The sequence below is a fragment of the Scyliorhinus torazame genome, chromosome 27 (genome assembly GCF_047496885.1).
Source record: "Scyliorhinus torazame isolate Kashiwa2021f chromosome 27, sScyTor2.1, whole genome shotgun sequence".
Classification (NCBI taxonomy): domain Eukaryota; kingdom Metazoa; phylum Chordata; class Chondrichthyes; order Carcharhiniformes; family Scyliorhinidae; genus Scyliorhinus; species Scyliorhinus torazame.
The window spans coordinates 30,742,850-30,763,711 of record NC_092733.1 but is presented as its reverse complement, the minus strand read 5'-3'; the positions used below and the strand labels follow the sequence as shown (position 1 = coordinate 30,763,711).

General features: G+C 50.2%; 1 protein-coding gene across 3 annotated transcripts in view; it reads left to right on the top strand.

The window, feature by feature from the left end:
* Positions 1-20,862, top strand: part of gmip (GEM interacting protein) — a 205,276-nt gene that overhangs the window by 106,940 nt on the left and 77,474 nt on the right. For 2 of the 3 annotated variants that reach the window (XM_072491209.1, XM_072491210.1), the window contains 3 exons: positions 14,617-14,710; positions 16,783-16,858; positions 17,655-17,718. In XM_072491209.1, coding sequence (XP_072347310.1) covers positions 14,617-14,710; positions 16,783-16,858; positions 17,655-17,718 — 234 coding nt within the window. Of the gene's footprint in view, positions 1-8,469; positions 8,581-14,616; positions 14,711-16,782; positions 16,859-17,654; positions 17,719-20,862 lie in introns of those variants that run through there. The other variant, XM_072491211.1, reaches the window with a different exon arrangement.

Below are 20,862 nucleotides of genomic sequence, written 5' to 3'. Positions count from 1 at the left end.
CGAACAGGCTGAATCATCCAACATAGAACAGAGACAAATACTGCACAGAACAGGCCCTTCGGCACACGATGTTGTGCCAAACTTTTGTCCTAGATTAAGAACAAATTAATCTACACCCATCATTCTACCGTAATCCATGTACCTATCCAATAGCCGTTTGAAGGTCCCTAATGTTTCCGACTCAACTACTTCCACAGGCAGTGCATTCCATGCCCCCACTACTCTCTGGGTAAAGAACCTACATCTGATATCCCTCCTATATCTTCCACCATTCTCCTTAAATTTATGTCCCCTTGTAATGGTTTGTTCCACCCGGGGAAAAAGTCTCTGACTGTCTACTCTATCTATTCCCCTGATCATCTTTTAAACCTCTATCAAGTCTCCCCTCATCCTTCTCCGTTCTAATGAGAAAAGACCTAGCACCCTCAACCTTTCCTCGTAAGACCTACTCTCCATTCCAGGCAACATCCTGGTAAATCTCCTTTGCACCTTTTCCAAAGCTTCCACATCCTTCCTTTAATGAGGCGACCAGAACTGTACACACTACTCCAAATGTGGCCGTACCAAGGTTTTGTACAGCTGCATCATCACCTCACAGCTCTTAAATTCAATCCCTCTGCTAATGAACGCTAGCACACCATAGGCCTTCTTCACAGCTCTATCCACTTGAGTGGCAACTTTCAAAGATCTATGAACATAGACCCCAAGATCTCTCTGCTCCTCCACATTGCCAAGAACCCTACCGTTAACCATGTATTCCGCATTCATATTTGTCCTTCCAAAATGGACAACCTCACACTTTTCAGGGTTAAACTCCATCTGCCACTTCTCAGCCCAGCTCTGCATCCTATCTATGTCTCTTTGCAGCCGACAACAGCCCTCCTCACTATCCACAACTCCACCAATCTTCGTATCGTCTGCAAATTTACTGACCCACCCTTCAACTCCCTCATCCAAGTCATTAATGAAAATCACAAACAGCAGAGGACCCAGAACTGATCCCTGCGGTACGCCACTGGTAACTGGGCTCCAGGCTGAATATTTGCCATCCACCACCACTCTCTGACTTCTATCGGTTAGCCAGTTCGTTATCCAACTGGCCAATTTTCCCACTATCCCATGCCTCCTTACTTTCTGCATAAGCCTACCATGGGGAACCTTATCAAATGCCTTACTAAAATCCATGTACACTACATCCACTGCTTTACCTTCATCCACGTGCTTGGTCACCTCCTCAAAGAATTCAATAACATTTGTGAGGCAAGACCTACCCCTCACAAATCCGTGCTGACTATCCCTAATCAAGCAGTGTCTTTCCAGATGCTCAGAAATCCTATCCCTCAGTACCCAGTTCCATTACTTTGCCTACCACCGAAGTAAGACTAACTGGCCTGCAATTCCCAGGGTTATCCCTGTTCCCTTTTTTGAACAGGGGCACGACATTCGCCACTCTCCAGTCCCCTGGTACCCAATCACTTGTGATACAATTTCTGAACAAAAAAAAAAGCAAATCAGATCCATTTTCGACTCGCTCCCATTCTGTCCTTTCCTCTCCTGAGGTTGCTGAGCACCCTCTCGAACGATGCATCCATACTGTATGTGAGGCCTTAGCCAGAGCAGGCCTCACCGAACGGGACAATGTCATAAATCTGGCATGCACGTTCAGACTGTCATAGGGAAGGCCATTGGAATGTTGGCCTTTATTTCAAAGGGAACGGAGTATAAAAATAGGGAAATCCTGCTCAAACTATACAAGCTGCAGTTAGACCACACCTGGAATTCCGTCGACAACTTTGATCTCCTTATCTAAGGAAAGATAGACCGGCATTGGAGGCAGTCCAGAGAAGGTTCACTAGGCTGATCCCGGACATGGGGGGGGGGGGGGGTTTCTAATGGGGAGAGGTTGAGTAGGCCGGGCCTGTGCTCATTGGAGTTTAGAATGAGAGAGGCGACCTTATTGAGACATATCGGACTCTCAGGGGGTTTGACAGGGTCGGTGCTGAGAGGTTGTTTCCCCTTGTGGGAGAGTCTGGGACCAGAGGGCAGAATCTCAGAGTGAGGGGGTCGCCCGTTTCAGACAGAGATGAGGAGGAATTTCTTCTCCCAGAGGGGAGGGAATCTGTGGAATTCTTTACCGCAGAGAGCGGTAGAGGCTGGGTCGTTAAGTATGTTCAAGGCTGAGAGAGGCAGATATTTAATCAGGGAGGGAATCGAGGGTTACGGGGATAAGGGGGGAAAGTGGAGTTGAGGATTATCGTAACAGATCAACCATGATCTTGAGGTTGGCATCATGACCGGTACAGGCTTGGAGGGCCGAAGGGCCTGTTCCTGTGCTGTATTGTTCTTTGTTCGATTATCACATTGAATGGCAGAGCAGACTCGATGGGCTAAATGGCCTCCTACATCTTATGGAAATACTTTGCATCGACTGGGTAACTTCCAGGGAGAGAGCGAGCGAGAGAGAGAGAAAGGAGAACACCTCATGTGGGGTTGGGGGTCCTGGGAGTCGTCCCCCCCCCCCATTCCCTGCAAGAATTGGTGCCTTCAGGGGAGAATTGGGGTGGATGTGTCCGGGGAATGTAGAACGGGCAATGAATTGAAATGGTGTCTGTGTCTGGCACGGTGCAGGAATGAATGGAATGCCAGTCGGTATGTCAGAGGGAGCAGCTAGGGGCGGGGGGGGGGAGGCGTATGTTTACCTCTGGTCGACTGGGCTGTGCTTTGAATACCAGGGTTAGGATGTCCTTGGCAGACGCCTGAAATTAAATTGGTTAATCAGTGACAGAACCATTTTTTAAAGGGGTTCCAGGCCTGGGAACTAAATCCCCAACTGTTGTGCAAAGTTGTGGTGGGAAGAGCAGGTCTCTCGGTTGGCCAGAGACAGGCGAGGGTGCCACAGGAATGAATCTCTATTACTCCCAATCTCAGTAATCAGTCTTCAAACCCAGGAGACGGGTTTGGTGGGGGAGGGTGGTGGGGGGGGGGAGTGGGGGGGGGGGGGGGGGGGTCAATATGAGGCATCGGGGAGGGGGGGTGCAGGATGGTCACTATGAGGCACCGTGGCTGAACCCAGATCTGTGCGCTGACATGCGTTTCCTGGTCCTTCCTCCAACTCTGCCCATTCCTCTTCATAGCACAATTCATAGAATTCCCGACAGTGCAGAAGAGGCCATTCGGCCCATTGAGCCTGCACCAACCCTGCCAAGAGCACTCTTGGCCGAGGGCTGACCTTCCCTGTGAAAAGAGCTGGCAGCACTCCCTCCCTCCAGAGGATGCCTGGTGTCGTCTCGGGACTGGGCCAACTGACTTGTCACCCAGGAAGTATATTGATGGAGAGAGAGATTGTGAAAACAGTACATGCTATTTAAAAATGGCTCGGCTATATTGTCCACCATTTGTACCCTTCCAAACGCTTCCTGCTATTTTTCTTGCCTTTTTGAAAAATATTTTTATTGAAGATTTTTCATTTGTGACAGTATAACCCAGATGTTATAAAAACAGATGTTACAATGTAAAGGAAACACAACCAACAGACTAGACCGCATCCAAAAAACGCACCCTACCAACCATAAACCGCTAACGCCCCTCCCTCCCCCGCCCAACAGCTGACGGTGATTAATCCTTAAAAAAGGAAATGAGTGGCTGCCGTCTCCGATCCCCTCACGGAGTATGTGACCTCGTCTAAATGCAAGCAATCCATGAGGTCACCCAAACAGGCCGAGGCTCCAGTCGGCCTTCACCCAATCAGGACTCGCCTCCAGGCTATTAACGAGGCAAAGGCGAGGACATCCGCCTCCGACCCCCGCCTGCAGGGAGTTCAGTACCCCGAAGGTGGCCACCAACAGGTACGGCTCCAGTTCGGCGTAAAGAATTATTGAAGAGGGAGGCCCAAAAGCTGGACTTTTGGGGCAAGACTGAGTGATTAGTCCCCCCCCCCCACCCCCCCCACCGCCCGAGGACACCGCTCACACATCTCCTCCTGTCTTCGTGAGATGCGGGCGCCGCATTTATTGCCCATCCCTAATTGCCCTTGAAGAGAGTGGCTCGCTGGGCCATGCCGCAAGCTGGTTGGGGGTCTGGAGTCACATGAAAGTGTCATGTGGAAGTACCTTTAAGAAATGGGTGTTTATAAATGGGTATGTATATAAATATCTGTAGTGAGAGTACCTTTAAGAGATGGGTGTTTACTACTGCAGTGATGTCAAAGAGTGGGTGGAGCTGGGCTGTCTGTCAGCTTTTTACTTTCGTTTTAGGCTGTTTGCTGCAGGGTGTGTTTTAGTTCCATTTTCAGAGCTGGATAGCTGCAGTCACAGCCAGAAGGTGTATGAATCTCTCTCTGTAATCTAAAGACTGTAAAGTGATCCTGGTGATTTAAAACTAATAACAGTAGTGACTTTAACCTGATGTGCTTCTGGTAAAAGGTGTTTTAAGTCGTATGGATGTTAAAAGGAAAGCTTAAAGGATTACTTAGTGTTGTATTCTTTGGGGGTTGTATTTGAATTAATGGTTGCTAAGATGTTCACTGTATGTTTTAAGAAGGTTAACTTGAGTTCATAGAATAAACATTGTTTTGCTTTAAAAAATACTTTTCCATTTCTGCTGTCCCACACCTGTAGAGTGGGCCGTGTGCTCCCCATGCCACAATCTCGTAAAAGTTGTGGGTCAGGTGAACTCCATGATACACTTTGGGGTTCTCTAAACCCTGGCCCATAACAAAAGCGAGACCGGGTAATCTAGGAGTTTGACGATCATCAGATTTTATCCCAGATTTATGAATTGATTTTACATTCCCCCAGCTGCCATTGTGGGATTTGATCCATTGTCCCGGGATGCTGACTGTCTCCCACTACCTCACCCAGGTGTCCCTTCTTCATGTTGGTGGACCACTGGATTAGAGAAGGGCCTTGATTCTGCCTCAACGAAACAATCACAAAGGGAGGTTATACAAACCAAGACTTCCCTGGAATTTGGTAGGATCAGGGGTTATTTGGTTGAAGTTTTCAAGTTATTACGGGCAATAGATAGGCTGGATCGAGAGAAACTTTTTCTCCCAAGTTGGGAAGTTTAGGATTCAAAGAGCTTAGAGGTAAATAATAAAACCAGTGATTGAGGAGTGAAATTCGGAAACACTTCTACAAAGATACAAGTTTGGAATTCTCTTCTGAAAACAGCAATTGGCGCAAGATCAATTATGATTTTGAATCTGGGCTGGATTAATTTTCGTAAACCAGCTAGGAATTTAATGGGGGATGTGGGCATTGCGAGGCGAACATTTGTTGCCCATCCTCCATTGCCCCCGAGAAGGTGGTAGTGCTAAGCGATATGGAGAAAAGATTAGGCAAAGAAAATTATGGCGTTAGATGATTGATTGTCCAGGGTCTCACCAAATGCTCGAAGGGTTAACTGGCCTACCCCAGATCGTGCGTTGGCACACTTTGCCAGTAAGGGTTACGATCTGGAGTGAGATCCCTGGTGATGTTATTGTTTTTCTTTCTCTTGGCCAGTTGCGGCAGCTCAACCGATTGGGGATTGGATTGTCCGATCTTGAGGCTATACCCAGAGGACGTTTTACGGTGAAGAAGTCGCCGCCGCCCCCGCACTGTTGATCCGCCTGGTGGGGGCTAGCAGCCGCGCGACATAAAACTCCCAATGTTCCTGACAGAAACGGCCAGAGAGTTGACGGGTCCGTGGTGGCACATGCGCACGCCGACGACCTTCAGGCGATGTCCTGAGGCCGACCAAACAGCTTGCGGCGTACTTGCCAAAGTCGCCATTTTGGAGGGGGTGGAGCCCCCAAAAACAGGCACCGCCCCCCCCCCCCCGATTCCGGCATCAAAGGGGATTCTCCGCCCGATCGCCGAATGCGATTTCGGCGTCGGCGATCGGAGAATCCCGCCCCGGGTATCTGGTTGGTTCCTGGAACCCATGAGTGGGTGGAATGCGAACCTGTGAAATCCACCACTAGGGGCAGCGGGCACATGGGAACACCGCCACCTGCAGGTTTCCCTCCGAGCCACACACCATCCCGACCTGGAAATATATCGGCCGTTCCATCGCTGTCGCTGGGTCAAAATCCTGGAGCCCCCTCCCTAAATGCATTGTGGGTGCACCTACACCACATGGACCACAGCGGCTCAAGAAAGCGGCTCACCACCAATTGGGGATGGGCAATAAACGCCAGGTTAGCTAGTGACACTCACATCTCCATTTTAACAAAATGATCAATTTAGTCATTGAGAAAGGCAGTGCTGTTAAGTGTTTTTTGAGGGGGAGCAGTCTGTGAGGTGTAATTAGTTTGAATATAAACTTCCCGGAGCAAGCAAAAACGATCTCAATTGGTCTGTGTTTCAAACTGGCGTTGGTTTCAAGCCCAAAAGATTTTATTACTTTCATGAATATAATAATCTGAATGAAATACAAGAAAATTACAAGTCTTTTCAGACAGGAATTTCAGAGCACCAAGACCAGTATTGCTCGTCTTGCAATAACTTTGAGACTCTTCACTCCAATAGCCTGGCCATTATTTAGCGCAAGCCCAACACTGCTCATTTTTTAAATATAAATTTAGTGTACCCAATTATTTGTTTTTCCCAATTAAGGGGCAATTTAGCGTGGACAATCTACCTACCCTGCACATCTTTGGGTTGTGGGAGCGAGACCCGCACAGACGCGGGGAGAATGTGCAAACTCCACACGGACAGTGACCCAGAGCCGGGATCGAACCTGGGACCTCGGCGCCGTGAGGCAGCAGGGCTAACCCACTGCGCCACCCTGCTGCCTTTACTGGTACTGTTTTTGAATTCATTTACGGGTTGTGTGTGTCGCTGGCTAGGACCATCATTTGTTGCCCATCCCTAGTTGCTCTTCAGAAGCTGGTGGTGAGCCGCCTTCTTGAACCGTTGCAGTCCCTGAGGTGTAGGTACACCCACTGTGCTGTTAGGGAGGATTTCCAGGATTTTGAGCCAGCGACAGTGAAGGAACGGCCGATATATTTCCAAGTCGGGATGGTGAGCGACTTGGAGGGGAGCCTCCAGGTGGTGGGGTTCCCAGGTATCTGCTGCTCTTGTGCTTCTAGATTGTGGTAGTCGTGGGTTTGGAAGGTGCTGCCTCAGGAGCCTTGGTGTGTTACTGCAGCGTATCTCGTAGATGGTACACACGGCTGCTACTGTGCGTCAGTGGTGGAGGGAGCGAACGTTTGTGGATGTGGTGCTAATCAAGCGGGGCTGCTTTGCCTTGGACGGTGTCGAGCTTCTGGAGTGTTGTTGGAGCTGCGCTCATCCAGGCAAGTGGAGAGTGTTCCATCACACTCCTGACTTGTGCCTTGTAGATGGTGGACGGGCTTTGAATCACTGCAATCCATGTGGTGTAGGTTTAGCCACAGTGCTGTTAAAGAACAAGGAACAAAGAACGATACAGCACAGGAACGGGCCATTCGGCCCTCCAAACCTGTACCGGCCATGGTACCACCCTTGGCCAAAACCCTCAGCACTTCCTTGTGCCGTCTCCCTCTATACCCGTCCTATCCATGTATTTGTCAAGATGCCTTTTGAACACCGTTAATGTATCTGCTTCCACAACCTCCCCTGGCAGCACGTTCCAGACACTCACCACCCTCTGCGTAAAAAACCTGCCTCGCACATCTCCTCTAAACTTTGCCCCACGGACCTTAACCTATGCCCCCTGGTGACTGACCCCTCCACCCTGGGAAAGAGTGCCTGCCCATCCACTCTATCCATGCCCCTCATAATCCTGTTGACCTCTATCAGGTCACCCCTCAACCTTCATCGTTCTAATTTCAGATGAGACATAAACTGGGCCCCCTTTATCTGTCCAGGTGGATGTCCGACATCCCATGGCTTTCCTTTCAAAGAAAATCAAGGACGTGACCCCCAGCATCCTAGCCAATATTTATCCCTCCATGCACAGAAATGGATTATTTGGTTAGTATCACGTTCCTGGTTGTGGGAAGCTTTCTGGGAGAACATTGGCCAGCAGCATGTTCTGGATTACAGCAGCAAGTACATTGGGCTGTTCTGAGACTTCCAGTGGGGTGACAAAATGCTCTCGAAACGCAATTTAAAAAAAATAAAAAACACGCAAATTGCCCTTCTCACCCTGCTCTCTCCGTTTCTGAAGATGTGTCTACCGTGTGCGTGTGTTTGTGTGTCTGAAGCGGAAGTTCGATGTAGGTCACAGGTTGAGAGTGGGTTTACTCTCAGCCCAGCTGGTACCCGCCCGTCTGGAGGGTTGTTTTGAAGTGGGAGTGTGGGCAGGGGAGAGGGTACCTCGCCGATCTTGTGCCGGGTGTGCCCGACAGCGACCGACTCAACCTGGCAGCTGCAGTGACCGACTAACCGCCCAGCAGCCTCTCCCCCCCCCCCCCCCCCCCCCCCCCCCCCCTGTAAACGGGGGAACAGCGACAAGCGAACGACTCGCTGCAGCCCGAGCTCTCTGCATTCCTTCCTCTCAGGCCTAACGTTGCATCCGTTTGTGGTGAGAGGGTGTCTGAGCCTTGCAGGAAACAGTAGAACTGGCTCGAAACTCCGTCCCAGAACACAGCCTTCATTTGCTACAGGCAATGTAAGTCCTCGGTATTGGCGGGGAGTTTGCAGGAGTTGTTAAGGTTCTGGGAGGGACTACTCGGGGGAGGGTGGGGAAGAACATGCCCCTGACAGAGAAGTTTAGCTACAAACACTTGGTGAACCTTACTACATATAGCAAGCTCAGGTAGGGTGAAGATTGCAAGTTAATGGTCCAGATTTTTCTCAATGTCTTGTTATAATTGTACCATGGACTGATTTTAAAAGCGTAACGCACTAGCGAGACATGTTGATAATGTGGCGACTGGGACTTTGATGGGACAGTCCGCCTCCTTAAGCAGTGAGATTTAAGATTGAGAGTGCAATGGCAGAGAGTCAAATAAGGCTGGTTGGAGCTAAATCAGGTACAGAATGAGGAATCAAAAGAGGAAGAGAATGATTGGATCGAAAGCGGGGAGAAAAATGACAAAAAGGGTAAGAAAGAGAGAGGGGAAAATTAAATCTCCAACAACAATTTACTACCTGTAGGAATGAGAGCTCCCGGTTGCAGAGGCTGACTGACGTTGCAGGAACATAAATCTCCTCATTAGAAAGGTGCTTCTACTGTTACACTCAATGTTGTGCTAATGTTACGGTGTGGGACTTGAACCCGTGGCCTCCTGACTCAAGCCAAGCCTAACCCCCTTCCACACACGTGTAACAATTCTTTGTTTTTTAATTAAGGGGCAATTTAGCGTGGCCAATCCACCTACCCTGCACATCTTTGGGTAGTGGGGGTCAGACTCCCACGCAGACACGGGGAGAATGTGCAAACTCCACATGGACAGTGACCGGGGCCGGGATCGAACCCGGTTCCTCGGCACCATGAGGCAGCAGTGCTAACCACTGCGCCACCGTGCTGCCCCGACATGTAATAAAATTCTTCATACAGGTTGTACACATACCTATTTCACAAAACCCTCGTACACTTGTTGGCTTAATGCCTGTGAGAAGAATGCATCGACTCATCCGGAACACAGGTATCTGTTTAATTGAGTCAGAGGATTAGCAATTGGAATGCTGCCTTCAATTCCTCAACTCCGTGCTTGCTGCAATGTTCCCAAACGATTGGTGATTAATTTTGACGCATTTGCCACAGGGATGAGGGAGCCCGTGGCAGTGCCAAGGGTTGGCAGCTTAACATGCCAGGGGAATTTAAGGCATCGCACCCTGGAATCTTTGGAAAAGGAGGAGACTTCGGGGTAGCTTAAAGGGAAGAGATGAATTTGGTTTGAACAGATTGTTCACCTTTCTCATGTGACACGTGTCATGAATATTTTCTTTTAAAAAGCAAAGTTTGACGTTCGTTGTGTAAACATTGGAAGGCAAAAGCTTGACATGTTTGAGATTCTTTGCTATTTTGAAAGGAGTCTGTTCGTTTAAACGCCTCTTTGCATTCATGGGCACATTTTGGACAGGAGGGCTGAGGTTTTGTACGCTGGTTTGAGACGCTGTTATCACATGTCGTTAGGGGAAGGGTCATTTCCTTTTAATGATACTGGAGGTAAAAATGAGACTCCACCAGGGCTCCAGACCACATTGCATCCTTAGTCCAAACATCGATACAGCCTGAATTCAAGAGGTGAAGTGTGAGTGACTGCCCCTGACATCAAGGCAGCATTTGACCAAGAGTGGCATGGGAGAGCCATGGTTAATTGAAGTCAATTAGAATCAAGAGGAATTCTCTCCACTGGTGGGAGTCATATCTGGCGCAAAGGAAGATGGTTCTGGTAGTTGGAGGTCCATCATCAGCACGGTAGCACAGTAGTTAGCACAATTGCTTCACAGCTCCAGGGTCCCAGGTACGATTCCCGGCTTGGATCACTGTCTGTGCGGAGTCTGCACGTCCTCCCCGTGTGTGCGTGGGTTTCCTCCGGGTGCTCCGGTTTCCCCCCATAGTCCAAAGATGTGCGGTTTAGGTGGATTGGCCATGCTAAATTGCCCTTTGTGTCCAAAATTGCCCTTAGTGTTGGGTGGGGTTACTGGGTTATGGGGATAGGGTGGAGGTGTGGGCTTGGGTAAGGGTGCTCTTTCAAAGAGCCTGTGCAGACTCGATGGGCCGAATGGCCTCCTTCTGCACTGTAAATTCTATGATTCATCTCAAATGCAGGACGTCATCGCAGGAGCACCTCAGGCTCAACAATCAGTGACCTTACCTCCATCATAAAGTCGGAAGTGGGGATGTTTGCCAGATTACTGCACAGTGTCCTATGCCCACTACTCATAGATACTGAAGCAGTCCATGTCCATTGTGACAATAAGCGATTTTCATTTCATTTCATTTCCTCTGCAGCAAAACATGAACAATATCCAGCCTTGGGCTGAATAAATGGGAATAAAATGCACACCTCACAAAAGTCAAAAAAATGACCATCTCAAATAAGAGAGAGTCTAACTATCTGACGTTTAAATGCCACTACTATCATTGAATCCCCCCACTATCTAAATGGGCAGCACGGTAGCACAGTGGTTAGCACAGTTGCTTCACAGCTCCAGGGTCCCAGGTTCGATTCCCGGCTTGGGTCACTGTCTGTGCGGAGTCTGCACGTTCTCCCCGTGTCTGCGTGGGTTTCCTCCGGGTGCTCCGGTTTCCTCCCACAGTCCAAAGATGTGCAGGTTAGATGGATTGGCCTTGCTAAATTGCCCTTAGTGTCCAAAAGGGTTAGGAGGGGTTACTGGGTTACGGGGAGAGGGTGGAAGTGAGGGCCGAAGTGGGTCGGTGCAGACTCGATGGGCCGAACAGCCTCCTTCTGCACTGTATGTTCCATGTAGTATGCTGGGGGGTTAACATTGGCCAGCCACTGTGGCTCGAAGAGCATGTCAGAGGCTGGGAATTCTGTGGCAAAGAACCCACACCACCACCTGGAGCTTCCCCTCCAAGCTGCTCATCATCCTGACTGGGAAATATATTGGCCGCTCCTTCACTGTCACTGGGTCAGAATCCTGGAACTCCCTCCCTAGCTACACGGTGGGTGTACCTACACCACGTGGACTGCAGCGGCTCAAGAACTCATCGGAAAAGCCACAGCGAGCAGAGGTTTCATCCAAGTCTTGCATCAAATGATCCCCCCCCCCCCCCCCCGCCCGTACTCCAATGGAGCTCCATAAGTAGCCAATTATTGATCACTTAAGGGCTGCTTCCCAGGGAGGGGGTTCAGGGTAGGGTCAGATAGGGCGAGGAGGGGGGAGCCCAACAAGGTCACCCTTCTCAAGCCATGGGCGGGAGAGGGACTGGTCCCTTCCCTCAAGGACCCTGTCCCACATCAGAGGGCCGACCCACCCCTCCCATTCACAAGTTCTGTTCCCCCCCCCCAACCAGGATGCTTCCTAAATCCAGTCCCTCCCAGCCTCTCCCATTAAAAATCCCCCCCCCACCACCCTCGCGTCTCCCCTCCTGTGTGACCCCTGCGCACTTTAAAAAAAAATTTAGAGTGCCCAATTAATATTTTCCAATTAAGGGGCAATTTAGCGCGGCCAATCCACCTACCCTGCACATCTTTTGAGTTGTGGGGGCGAAACCCCACCCAAACAAGGGGAGGATGTGCAAACTCCACACGGACAGTGACCCAGAGCCGGGATTCGAACCTCCGACCTCGACGCCGTGAGGCCGCAGTGCTAACCACAACACCACCGTGCCGCCCCCCCCCCCCCCCCCCCTTGACCCTGGAGCCCGGGACCTAGGGTGTGGCGACTGCTTGTAATCGCGGTCATGGACAATGCTGCCACGGGCAGCAGCCAATCAGATTGGCTTTCTGTGGGAGGGGCAGAGCCCTGTCTGCAGCCAATGAACACTGGACGGAGCGTTGAATGGTTGCAGGGCTGCCGTGATCGGCAGGGTTGCGTTCCCCACCACCCCTATGAGTGACGGGATGGGAAACCTTACCGCCTGGAGACTCCCTGCCCCATGTCTCAAATTCCTTCATGTACCATATCCAAAAAATTTAATTGGAATACCATATCCGTGTCAAATGCCTTAACACTGAGGTTGATAGACTCCAGCGTAATGCAAATCCAACAATCAAAGCCAAATCACGTGAGGCGTCCATTAAACAGTGGAAGGATGGGAACAGAAATCTCACCCGGTTGTCATATATATTAATTGAAAATATAAAATGTCGAGCTGAAGGTGGGAACCAAAGGGTTCTGGCTGCACTGTCCAAGCAACTTGGAGATTTAGTACCTGAGGAGAAAGAGTCTGCATTTATATAGCACCTTCCACATCCTCAGGAGGGCCCAAGGCACTCCATAGACAGTACGATTGAAGGCCCTGGTTGTTTTCCTGGTGTTTACGAGCCACATTTTGTCCAGCTAAGCCTCTCGACCAGAAACTGTGATGACTGACCAGTTAACCCATTTATCGTGATTTTGGTTGAGGGATAAAGTTTGGCCAAGAGACCAGGAGAATGATTTGAATAGTGCCCTGGGATCTTTCGCTATCGCGTCAGATCCCAAACGTGACATTGGCTTAATGGCAATGGGCTGGTTTAGCACAGTGGGCTAAACAGCTGGCTTGTAATGCAGACCAAGGCAGCCCGCAGCGCGGGTTCAATTCCCGTACCGGCCTCCCCGAACAGGCGCCGGAATGTGGCGACTAGGGGCTTTTCACAGTAACTTCATTGAAGCCTACTTGTGACAATAAGCGATTATTATTATTATTATAACGTCTCATGTGAAAGACCGCAGTGAAGCACCAGTTCGGAGAATTTACAGTGCAGAAGGAGGCCATTCAGCCCACCGGGTCTACACCGGCACGTGACAGGGCTCAGTTTGTAGCTCTACGTTCTGGGATGAGGCTTGAAACCCACACTTCTTTCCCTCGGGAGGTCCATAGTGCAATCAACTGCCGCAAGATAAACGAAAGGGGAACATGGGGTGGAGGTAGTTAGCACTGCTCCCTCACAACTCCAGGCACCCAGATTCAATTCCAGCCTCGGATGACTGTGCACGTCCTCCCCGTGTGTGCGTGGGTTTCCTCCGGGGGCTCCGGTTTCCTCCCACAGTCCAAAGATGTGCAGGTTAGGTGGATTGGCCATGCTAAATTGCCCCTTAGTGTCCAAAAGGTTAGGTGGGGTAACAGGGTTGACGGGATAGGGTGGAGGCATAGGCGTAGGGTGCTCTTTCCAAGGGCCGGTGCAGACTCGATGGGCCGATTGGCCTCCTTCTACACTGTAAATTCTATGATGAAGGGATCGCTGGGGTGAAATGTGGGCCTCAGGCTCACCTGGGAGCACATCCGCTAGGCCGAGCTGGGAAATGGCCTGTTTGATGGCTCCCAGAATGGAGTATCGATTATGAGTCTTAAATATTTCAAAGAATTTGTTGTGGGGATGTGGGCGATGCTTAAAAGGCCAGATTTGTTTTCCATTAAAGGTGGTGATGGCCCTGATTGCCTTGCCAGGTCTCGACAGGGGGAATTGAGTGTCAACCTGTGCAGGTTAGGCCTGTGAATATTTCCTTCCCTGAAGGGTATTGCTGAGATCACTATGGTGGGACTTGAACTCACAATCAGTGACGGAGCATCCACAGCGGGTGGAGAATTGCAGCGGTTCTGAGGGAAGAGGTTTCTCCTCATCCTCTCCTTAAATGATGGGTCCCTTATCCCGGGACTGTGCCCCCATGTTCGAGACGGCCCAGCCAGGAGCAACAATCTCTCAGTATCTACCCTATCAAACCGCTTCAGAATCCTACATGCTTCTCCGAAATCACCTCTCATTCCTTTAAGCCCCACAGAATATAGGCCCAATTTACCCAGCCTTCCCCCGTGAGGGGATCAACCCCCCCCCCCCCCCCCGGCATTCCCGGAACTGCCGATTGAGTGTAGCCCAAATTTCCTCACATTGCTCGGTTTTCCAATCACACCCGGAGCCAGCGGGTCCCGGTGGGAATGCGTGGGAGTTCAGCCAGCGTCACCACCCGCCTTCCCAGCTGAGGCCAAATGCAGGCCTGGGGGGGGGGGGGGGGAGACAGAGAGGTCGAACAGGAGGACGAAATGACATCTTCAACGCTGCTCGAATTAACCCCCTTTCTCCCCACACAGGTCTGAGCGCTCAAACTGAGAGTAGCGAAAATCCGAGACGTTACAGTGAAATATTCCGAGGGCTGGACGAGCTGGAACTTTCCTTCGGGAATTCGTGAGTACCAGACTGTCGCCTCCCCACCGTTTCATAGTTGTTTCAGGCCACATGGGTCAACCAGCCCGCCCCGCCACTCAATACAATCGTGGCTGACCCTCGCTTCAACACCGTTTTCCCACCCGCTGCCTGCATCCCTTAAAACCCCTGAGAGGGCAAAATCAGCCTGTCCCAGCCTTAAATATGTTCAACCATGGAGCTTCCGCAACCATCTGGGATAGAGAATTCCAAAGATTCACAACCCTTTATACATAGATCCATGGAAGATAGGAGCAGGAGGCGGCCTTTTGGCCCTTCGAGCCTGCTCTGCCATTAATCACCATCATGGCTGATCATCCAACTCAATAGCCTAAACCTGCTTTCTCCCCATAGCCTTTGATCCCGTTCTCCCCAAGTGCGATATCCAGCTGCCTCTTGAATATATTCAAAGTTTTAGCATCAACTACTTCCTGTGATAATGAATTCCACAGGCTCCCCGCTGTTTGGGTGAAGAAATGTCTCCTTATCTCTGTCCGAAATGGTTTACCCTGAATCCTCAGGCTGTGGCCCCTGGTTCTGGATACATCCATCAGTGGTAACATCTTCCCTGCATCTTCCCTGTCTAGTCCTGTTAGAATTCTAGAAGTCTCTGTGAGCCCCCCCCCCCCCGCCCCCCTCATTCTTCTGAACTCCAGCGAGAACAATCCCAACCTACTCAATCTCTCCTCATATGACAGTCCCGCCATCCCTGGAATCAGTCTGGTAAACCTTCGCTGCACTCCCTCGAGAGCAAGAATATCCTTTGAGTGAAGAAATTTCTTCTCATCTCAGTCCTAAATGATCGGACCTCCCCACCCCCAATCCAAACTCTGGTGACTACAGGCTCAATTTATCGTACCTTTGCTGTATGGCTTCCAATGCAAGTATGTCCTTCCTTAAACATGGAGACCAATACTGATTACAGTACTCCAGATGTGGTCTCAGCAAACCCCTGTACTTCTTTATTCCTGTGCTCCAGGTTTTCCAGTTTTCACAGCCGCTCCCCTGTATTTTGGCTCCAATCTTCCTGTGCGTGCTGTCATTAATCTGCCTGGAGACAGCAGTGCACAGTATTCAAAGGGCCGTCTGCCCTGATCAACTTCCTTCGCTGTACATTAACATATGTAAATCTCATGTACTTCCATAAACATCTATAATCATCGATTCAAAGGGTCTCTCCCTGTAACGAGTTTAGAACGGCAGTTTAGCTAATAATTACGTGTGAATAACTTATGGAGGAGAAACAGATTGTCGATGATTGGCAAGTGCCCTGAGATATACATTTGTTAATGTATAATGAAGGAAGTTGATGAGGGCAGATGACCGAATCACACAGAAGACATAATCAAAGAGCAACAAAGGTATAATTGTCCAGATCGTGAGAAGCAAGAGAGACAGTGTAACATCTTTGCAGTCTCAGAAAGCGGACATCCCAGTTTCCAGCCACCAAGCCCAAAGGCCAAGTTTACAGCAAACAAGCTTCTCAGCTTTAGAGCCAAGGCAGTGCAGAAAACCTTCGTAACAGCTGTTTTATCTTTGCATGCCATTTCCTTTCCATGGGTGATTCAAGCTTTCCCTGTGTTTCGAGTTCAAAGACAGCAGTGCTTCCTAAGTGCCTTTCTCAGGATGAGGTCTTTATCGAACTGATCTAAAATGGCAGCTTAGAGAGAAATTTCCTCACGGCAGAGGTCACTACAGCAAGCCAGATAGGCCATGTAGTCATGTTGCATTTCAAAACCCAGACACCTTGCTCTGGGAGCACACAATGCTTGGCCCAATGTTAGTGCGAATGAATGCAGACTGACCTTTAACCCATCATCGAACCTTCCATGCACGCTAATGGTTCGATCTTACCTAACCCCTTTAAAAGTTAATAGTTGACAGTGGAGCTGCCACAGCTTGAAATGTTGAACTTGTGAGATATTAATTCCTCTTCCCCCACTAACTTCCTCTTCCCCCACCCCCAACCCCCCTCCCCCAAACTGCGCCCTACGAAATTATGGAAAAGTCTTTCATCGCCTCCAGGCTAATCCATGGTACTTTTTCCCCTATAGCACAGTTGACACCTTCATGACAGAAGCGGAGAACAGCTTCACTTCCCCAGACCCGTCTCCAGAAGAAGAGATCCTGGTGAGTCCTCAGGCGTCTTCTAGCCCAGCACCGTTGCCAAGGAGAACAGGCCGGGGGGGGGGGGGGGGGGGAGGAGGACTGCGTTCATTCCCTGTGCTCACGGTCATATTCCTGGGGTCGTAGAATTGACTTTGACCGTGCGATACTTGGAAGCATTGAGGTGATCTAAGATGTGACCATTGCTGGTTAGGGGTTTCCCAACCAACCTGTCATCCTTCATTGGACTATCAGACAGGAAGCTGTTTAAAAATAAAAAGTGGAAGTAATGCCCAGGCCGTGACCAGATGGGGCATGAGTAGGCTGATCTTAGCTGGAAGCTATAATTGGCCTTGGGGACTGGTTTAGACAGATGGTCCCAGGCTGTGAAATGTGGCGGACTATTTGACACCACGGTTAATATTTTTCGCCTTTGGTGCCCGGTTTGCAGGTACTAAGGTCAACCGCCATCCCGTCTGCTCCCTCAGCTACTTCCACGGCTAAGAACTTAGCCCAGACCCAGAGACCACCCGACCATCTTCAAACCCACGTGGCTAAGTGAGACATTGGCCGGGAATCTCCAGCTGTTGGGAATTCTCTTTTCCCGCCGGATGCCCGCGGGTTCCCGGCGGAGTGGGGTAGCTTCCGTGAGAAGTCCCATTGACGAGGGAATCCCGCCACCAGCGAGCGTCGCGCCTCCGAGAAACACGCGACTGGGGGAATAGGGAGATCCCGCCCCTCATGTGATATCCCGCCCCTCATGTGATCTCAAGGGCAAAGTCTCGGACAACGACTCACATCTCCTCTGTTTTCCCTCCAGGTGAACGAGGGTTTCTACTCGGAATGTCACCTGATCGAGGAGCGGGATGCATTCCAAAATTCCGGTACAGAGACTGAATGCCTGATGGCTCATTCCAGACAATGCTCAAATGATGATGTGTGGGAGGCATGTGCAGGGTTGTTAAGAGGGAGAGAAAGCGGGCAGGGAACATCCTCGGGGTCCACCTTGCTCGCCCAGTGAGGAGGAGAACTCTGCCACCAAGGATAGCCCTGGTTTAATTAGCCTCACTTTCGCGAGAGGCAGAGTACATGGGGTGTGAGCACCAGAGGTCAAGGCCAACATTTGTTGCCCATCCCTATTTGCCCTTGAAATGAGCAGCTCAGAATCACACAATAATGCAGCACAGAAAAGGCCTTTCGGCCCATCGAGTCTGCACCAACACATGAAAGACCCTGACCCGCCTACCTAATCCCATTTTTCAGCACTTGGCCCATAGCCTTGAATGTTGTGACGCGCCAGGTGCTCATCCAGCTACTTTTTAAAGGATGTGAGGCAACCCGCCTCTACCCCCCTCCCAGGCAGCGCGTTCCAGACCCGCCTCTACCCCCCCCCTCCCAGGCAGCACGTTCCAGACCCGCCTCTACCCCCCTCCCAGGCCGTGCGTTCCAGACCCGCCTCTACCCCCCTCCCAGGCAGCGCGTTCCAGACCCGCCTCTACCCCCCCCCTCCCAGGCAGCACGTTCCAGACCCGCCTCTACCCCCCTCCCAGGCCGTGCGTTCCAGACCCGCCTCTACCCCCCTCCCAGGCCGTGCGTTCCAGACCCCCCTCTACCCCCCTCCCAGGCAGCGCGTTCCAGATCCTCACCACCCTCTGGGTAAAAATGCTTTTCCTCAAATCCCCCCTAAACCTCCTGTCCCCTCACCTTGACCTTGTGTCCCCCTCGTAACTGACCCTTCCAACTAAGGGGAACAGCTGCTCCCTCTCCACCCTGCCCACGCCCCTCAGAATCTTGTCCACCTCGATCAAGTCGCCCCCCCTCATTCTTCTCTGCTCCAGTGAAAACAGCCCAAGCCTATCCAACCTCTCGTCATTACTCGAATGTTCCATCCCAGGCACCACCCTGGTGAATCTCCTCTGCACCCCCTCCAGTGCAATCACATCCTTCCTGTAATGTGGCGACCAGAAACGCACACAGTGCTCCAGCTGTGACCTCACCAAGGTTCGATACAACTCCAACAGGACCTCCCTGCTTGTGTAATCTATGCCTCGATTGTAAAGGCAAGTGTCCCATCTGTCTTTTTCACCACCCTATTAACCAGCCCTTCTGCCTTCAGAGGTCTACGGACAAACACGCCAAGGTCCCTTTGTTCCTTGGAACCTCCCAGTGTCAGGCCATTCATTGAATACTTCCTTGTCACTTTACTCCTTCCAAAGTGTATCACCTCTCACTTTTCAGGGTTAAATTCCACCTGCCACTTCTCTGCCCATTTGACCATCCCGTCTATATCTTCCTGTGACCCAAGACACTCAACCTCACCGTTAACCACCCGGCCAATCTGTGTGTCATCCGCAAACTTACTGATCCTACCCCACATAGTCATCTGTGCCGTTTATATAAATGACAAACAATAGGGGACCCAGCACGGATCCCGGTGGTACCCCACTGGACTTCCAGTCACTAAAGCAGCCGTCTGTCATCACCCTCTGTCTCCTACAGCGAAGCCAATTTTGAATCCACCTTATCAAGTTACCCTGTATCCCTTGTCAAAGGCATTGCTGAAATCCATGTAAACTACATCAACTGCACTATCCTCATCTACACACCTGGTCACATGCTCAAAACATTGAATCAAATTTGTTAGGCATGACCTCCCTCTGACAAAGCCATACTGACTATTCCTGATCAAACCTCGCCTCTCCAAGTGGAGATAGATTTTCTCCTTCAGAATCTTCTCCAGTAGTTTCCCTACACGTACTTGAGACTCATTGGGCTGTAGTTCTCTGGCTTATCTCTACAGCCTTTCTTACATAGTGGGACCACATTAGTTGTTCTACAATCCTCTAGCATCTGCCCCGAGGCCAGAGAGGAGTTAAAATTTGAGTCAGAGCCCCGGCAATCTCCTCCCTCACTTCCCACAGCGTCCTGGGACATAATTCATCTGGACCTGGAGACTTGTCCACTTTTAAGCCTGCCAATACCATCACTCCCTGTGGCAGTTTTCTCAAGAACCTCAGTCTCTCTACCTGAGTTCCATATCAACCTCCTCATTCCCTTGGGTGAAGGCAGATATGAAATATTCGTTCAACACCCGACCAATGTCCTCGCTCGATCATTTCAGTTGGCAGCTAAAAGTTGGCCACATTGCTGTGGGTCTGGAGTCACAACGTAGGCCAGACCGGGTAAGGACGGCAGATTTCCTTCCCTAAAGGGGCATTAGTGAACCAGATGGGTTTTAATAACAATCGATAATGGTTTCATGGTCACAGTTACCGAGGTTAACTTTCAATTCCAGATTTTTAAAAAAAATATCTAGTTGAATTTAAATTTCACCGGGAGCCGGGGTGGGATTTGAACCCGTGTCCCCAGAGTATTAACCTGGGCCTCTGGATGACTAGTCCCCTGACATTATCACTGCACAAATATCCCAAGGATTAAAGAGCCCAATCGCTCCCCCATATGAAATGATGCATTGGAGGATATCCTTCCCCCAGCTGTATCTCACCAATGGTTGAATTCAAGATTGGGGTTAAAGAACCTATTAAAAACCAACTCACAGGGATTAGGGGACTTGAGTGTTGTGTCAACAATTTCTATTGATTTTAATCCATTCCTATTATGTGCCAGGGGTTCATGCAGTCCTCGTCGTTTTGCTTTCTCAGATCCTCCATCTTTCACCCCTCAACTCTTCTCCTCCCCCAACACTTGAGTTACTGAGCTGCATAAGGAGATATTATTATTATTAGCTATTATTATTAATAAAGGATATTATTGAAACTTACAGGATACTGAGAGGGCTGGATAGGGTGGACATGGAGAGGATGTTTCCACTAGTAGGAAAAACTAGAACCCGAGGGCACAGACTTAGACTAAAGGGACGATCCTTTAGAACAGAGATGAGGAGGAATTTCTTCAGCCAGAGGGTGGTGAATCTGTGGAACTCTTTGCCGCAGAAGGCTGTGGAGGCCAAATCACTGAGTGTCTTTAAGACAGAGATAGATAGGTTCTTGATTAATAAGGGGATCAGG